Source organism: Auxenochlorella protothecoides (genome assembly GCF_000733215.1).
Source record: "Auxenochlorella protothecoides strain 0710 unplaced genomic scaffold scaffold125, whole genome shotgun sequence".
NCBI lineage: Eukaryota > Viridiplantae > Chlorophyta > Trebouxiophyceae > Chlorellales > Chlorellaceae > Auxenochlorella > Auxenochlorella protothecoides.
In genome coordinates, this window is record NW_011934189.1 from 33,713 (window position 1) to 38,741 (window position 5,029).

Here is a 5,029-nt window from a genome sequence, read left to right on the forward strand (position 1 = left end):
GAGGTGTGCAGGGAGCGCGACGTGTGGAGAGAGGAAAGGGCCGAGGGGGGGCCTGGGCCCAGCATCACAGCACCCTGTCCCCATGACCCAGACACCACCCCTCAGGTCCGGCAAGACAGCAAGATGCAGTCCTCCCCCGCATGAACAGGAGGCCCGCAATCTCCCACTCCTGCTCCTTCCCCCTTTCTTCCACACCCCCCCCCTTTCCCCACCTTGCGGAACATCTGGGCGGGGACAACGTGCACCTCGTCCAGGATGATGAGCCCCCACTCCCGGTTCATGATCTCGTTCATCACGTTCTCGGACTCCTCGCTGCGCCTCCCCGAGTAGGCCACCATGGTGTAGGTGGTCACACAGACGCCCGCGGCCGCGGCAAACCACTCGTGGTTGGCCGACGTGAAGCGGCACACCTGGTCGTCCTGTGGGTGGGAGGGCGGGGGCATTGCTGAGCCGCGGTTGAGTCTCTTCTTGCCAGGCACATGGCAGGTGGCCATGCAACCCCTCATGCCCACGCCCCGCAGAGTCCTCCTCTCCTCCCCCCCACCACCTCACTCCCTCAATCCCCGGAAGACATACCCCACCCCCCTCACTCGCAGCGAGGTCCACATCTGGAACTGGTACTTCCACTGGTCCACCGACACGGCGTTGGTGCAGAGCACGAGGCAGGACTTCTTCATGCGCGCCGCGGCACTGACGCCCACCAGGCTCTTCCCCGCGCCGCAGGGCAGCACGATGATGCCGGAGCGGGCGCGGCCGTTGCCAAACATCTTTGCCAGCGACTTCTCCTGGTAGGGGCGGTGAGATACGTGGGGCCGCAGCTCCATGCTCAGCGTGGGGTTGGCCACGTCGCCGCGGAAGTCGTACTCCTCCAGCATGGGGTAGTTCAGCCCGCCGGGCAGGCACCGCTGCTTCACGTGCTCCACCTGGCGCGTGCAGGGAAGGAGGGAGGATGCAGGGTGGGCGGGGAGGGGAGGTGGCGCAGGCGTGTGGCAATGCATGCAAGATGGGCTCCATCCAGGATGCCTGGGTGCGGCATGGAGCAGCAAGAGCTGTGCGTCGCACCCCTCCATGCCCGGCCAGGTGGGGGGCGGCCCCATTGCCACACTGAAGGCCGGACAGGGCCTCTCACCCACCCACGCTCCCCTTCCCACCTGGGCTGCCTCGATCTCAAAGGCGTGCAACTCGCGGTCGGGGTCGATCTCCACCGGGTCAATCAGGTAGGCGGGGCCGGCCGGCGCGGCAGGAGCCTCGCCTTGGGAAGGTCCTCGAGCCGAAGCACTGGCCCCATCGGGGCCAGCCGCCTCCCCGCCACCTCGCCCCTCTTCAGCCTCCTCCCCCCCCGCCTCCACGTCCGTCTTGGCCAGGGTGGCGGCCGCGGCGTCGCGCACGGCCGCACTGACCTCGAAGCAATCGTCGGCGGCGCGCAGGACGCGCGCCGCGCGGATGACGGGGTCGTGCAGTAGGCGGCGCAGGACGGCGGGGTAGGGCGACTCCACGAAGAAGGCGTTGCGCTGGAGCACCAGCTTGACCTGGGCGCGTCCAGGGGAGTGGCGCCCGGGTTCCTGGGGCTGGGGATGCCCGGCGGCGCATCCATGCACCCCCGGATCCCCCCCCGCCCACCACCACCACGCACACGCACACACACCTTCCTCCCCCACGACATCCCCGCCGCCCCCCCCACCCCCCGCCTGGCAACACACCTTGCCGTAGTTCTCGGTGCTGGCCTCGATGAAGGCCCGAACCTCCGCCGGCAGCCCGCACTTGGACAGCCGGCCCAGCACCCCGACGATGGTGGGCGTGTCCAGGCCAATGGAAACCGCGGCGTACAGGGAGTGGGGCGTGAGCGCATACCTGAGGGGTTTCATTGGGTGGGGGATGTGTGACTGCGATTGGCACGGCCCTGTCCGGCCAGGGTCCCGACCCGGAGCCGCTCCCTTGGTTCGCTGCGGCGCCACGCACTCGTGGATGAACTCGGGGCGGGAGACCGGCTCGGCGCAGGCGATGAGGAAGTCGTAGGCCTGCTTGTAGACGCGGGAGAAGGTCTCCAGGAAGATCCTGCCGTCCGGGCACACCCACAGCGGCCTGGAGGTGGGGGGGGAGGGAGCAGAGATCGCGGGGGTGGTGTGGTGGCTTGGGACTCAGGGTTGGGGTGACAGTGGTGGCTGATGGGCATGGCAGCATGGAGCAGGGCTTCAGACAGACCGGGGCCGCTTCAGTGCCAGTGCACCCTTGGACTGCCCTCCTGGCATCCGCACCGCATGAACCCCTGCCCCTCGCCCCTGCTCAACACCCCCCCCTCACCTATTCGGGTGGTCTGGGCGCATGGGCAGGGACGAGAAGTTGGCAAACTTCTCGTCCTGGGCGCCCAGCACATAGCCCTGGCCGTCGGAGGCATATCCCTCCTCCAGGTCCCAGTCCACCTCCTCAGACGCCTGGCGGGCATGAAAGGGGTCGGATGGGAGTGCTCATCATGCCGAGCGGGGCACGTGCGCTGGCAACACATTCAGGCCGCTTGCTGGGGCTGTGGGGGCAAGCAGGCGCCAGGGCCCATGGGATGAGCGGGTACCCTGTGGGCTCGAGCCCGTAGCAGAAGTCAGCAAGCAAAGACGTGCATCTCGACCCTCATTCACTCGCCATGGACGGAGTACTGCGCTTGGTGGCGCGAGCGCCAGGCCTCCCTCGCCGCTGACTCGTGCCCGAGGCCTGGCCCCCACCGTCCGACTCCGCATCATCTGAGGCCACCCACTCCTCGTCCAGGTGCCGCTGCGACTGTACACAGGGGCGAGGCACCACATCAGGATGTTTTCATGATGAGCCCCATGCTCACCGCATCAATAAAGACACGTTTTGCCCAGCCTCTCACCCTCTGCCGTGCTGTCCGACGTGTGCCAGCCTCCCCCGAGGGCTGGGGCTGCTGGATGGAAGACACGTTCAGACGTACCACTGTGCAATGTAATGAGAGCTACGGGGTGTGATGCTGGGAGGTGGGCAGCAGCAGGGACACCCTGGCACCCCAGAGCCACGGCGCACACCCGTGCTGGGGCGGCCTTGAGCGTCTCCCGACATGGTCGTCCGCCTACCGCCGTTCACTGGGCCTTTTTAAACGTTTCATTTCTACATAATGACATACAGGTACCCCAATGAGGCGGTGCCTAGGTTTTACTGTATGATATGGGGCGTCCGTAAGTGATCGAGGGGAGCTTGTGTGAGCTCTTCGACAGACACCACCGCTCCTGCCACCGAGATTGCCAAACAGACTAATGCTGGATGCAATCATCCCTGCATTCCTGACCCCTCTTGCTCATCCTCCAGACACGAGGTCGCATGCACCCCCCCCGTGCTCCCCATGCTGGGCCTAGGTCGTATCCCTTTCCGACAAGCGTCGGAGGAGGGGGTCTGACTTCGTTCCAGGGACAGGCAAGAGCCCACATTTCTGCACCAATCTCCAGATACGCACACGGGTAGACTCTGTCGATTGCTCGCCGTCAGTGGCAGATTTACGCGGAAGGGGACTCACACGCCAGCAGCGTCAGCCTGGCGCTCCTCCCCTCCTCTGCTGGGACAGGCGCCCCTCGCGACATTGACCCCCGGCCATCCAGTCCCATAAATATCCTGACCGTCTGAAACACTGCCACCACGAGACTCAGCGGCCCGCAATGGCGAGTTCGTCCCCGAATAAGCGGCGAGAGATGGACCTCTATAAATTGAGTGAGTGTGGGCAACCTTCTCGATGCCCCGACACGCCTGTACAGAGGCCCCTGGCATCCGCAGCACCGCTCTGACCACACATCACGAACCTCTCGCAGTGATGACAGACTATAAGGTGGAGCTGATCGACGACAATGTGTCCACCTTTGACGTGGAGTTCAAAGGCCCTGCCGACAGTGAGTCTCCATGGAAGGGTGTGATAGCATCAATGGTCACGGTAGTTCATTCTTTCATTGCTATGCCTGTGTGAGGGGAAATGTGGACGGGTGAGGTCTGTGGCTGCGGAGCCAGACTGCGACCATTCAACCCTGGATCGTTACGAAAACAACTACACTGGGCGGGGCCCCCGCCATTCGTCCCCTCCCTTCACACTCCCTCTTCCCCCTCTGCAGGCCCCTATGAGGGCGGCGTGTGGAGGGTCCATGTGGAGCTCCCCGAGGCATACCCGTACAAGTCCCCCAGCATAGGCTTTGTTAACAAGATCTTCCACCCCAACATCGACGAGGGCGCCGGATCCGTGTGCCTCGACGTCATCAACCAGACATGGAGCCCCATGTTTGGTGAGGAGGGGCGGCAGATGTGTTCATGTCATAGGATTCCAGAGCAGGGGGTGCATGCCGCGGCAGGTGTTTGGCGGCTGCTTGCGGCCCGTCCCTCTGTGTATTCCCCAACCGCTGCCCCCAGGACAGGCCGCCCTGCCCATCACCAGCCACCTCCCCCTCCCCCCGCACAGACCTGGTGAACATCTTCGAGGTCTTCCTGCCCCAGCTGCTGCTCTACCCCAACGCGGCCGACCCGCTCAACGGCGAGGCGGCTGCCCTGCATATGCGGGACCCGGCCGCCTACATCAAGCGCGTGCGGGAGCATGTGCTGCGGCACGCCCAGCCGTCGGACGCGACTAAGCACTGGGACGGCCCGGGGTCAAAGCAGGGCAGCGGGGACGAGGGCTCGTCCGACGGCTTCCTGTCCAGCAGCGACGACGAGGGGCCGCCGGAGGAGCGCATGGAGCTATGACCCCGGCCGCGCCACGCGGCACATGTACACTCACATGGCTGAACTCCGCTGCTGGCCTTCCCTTTCCCCCTGTTTTCATGAACCTGCAGCAGGCCCTCGTCCCTCAAGGAAATGTTCCCGCTGGCACCACAACCCCTTGCCTGCTTGCCTCGATCGGGACCGCCGCTCCGCGTCACGCACGGCGCCTGCTGTGGAAATCCAGGCGTATGATCGCATGGGTTGCAACCAGTCATCCGAGAGCAAAAGGCAAGCGCGGGGGGGGCGGGGCACACCAGTGGACACATCTGAGGAAACATGCTGGCGGGGG

At 65.3% G+C, this 5,029-nt stretch overlaps 2 protein-coding genes across 2 annotated transcripts in view; one reads left to right on the top strand and one right to left on the bottom strand.

Annotated features, from left to right (window-relative positions):
• Positions 1–2,732, bottom strand: part of F751_1253 (DNA repair helicase XPB2) — a gene marked incomplete at both ends in the record, with an annotated part of 5,682 nt that extends 2,950 nt beyond the window's left edge. The window contains 7 exons of the mRNA XM_011398548.1: positions 213–419; positions 591–923; positions 1,152–1,529; positions 1,701–1,851; positions 1,960–2,082; positions 2,302–2,432; positions 2,715–2,732. Coding sequence (XP_011396850.1) covers positions 213–419; positions 591–923; positions 1,152–1,529; positions 1,701–1,851; positions 1,960–2,082; positions 2,302–2,432; positions 2,715–2,732 — 1,341 coding nt within the window. The remainder of the gene's footprint in view (positions 1–212; positions 420–590; positions 924–1,151; positions 1,530–1,700; positions 1,852–1,959; positions 2,083–2,301; positions 2,433–2,714) is intronic.
• Positions 2,733–3,656: 924 nt separating this feature from the next.
• Positions 3,657–4,722, top strand: F751_1254 (Ubiquitin-conjugating enzyme E2 5; the record flags this gene model as incomplete). Its single annotated transcript, XM_011398549.1, has 4 exons — positions 3,657–3,708; positions 3,807–3,884; positions 4,101–4,268; positions 4,442–4,722. 4 exons carry the CDS (start codon positions 3,657–3,659, stop codon positions 4,720–4,722), a joined length of 579 nt encoding a protein of 192 aa, XP_011396851.1.
• Between the last annotated feature and the right edge of the window lie 307 nt (positions 4,723–5,029).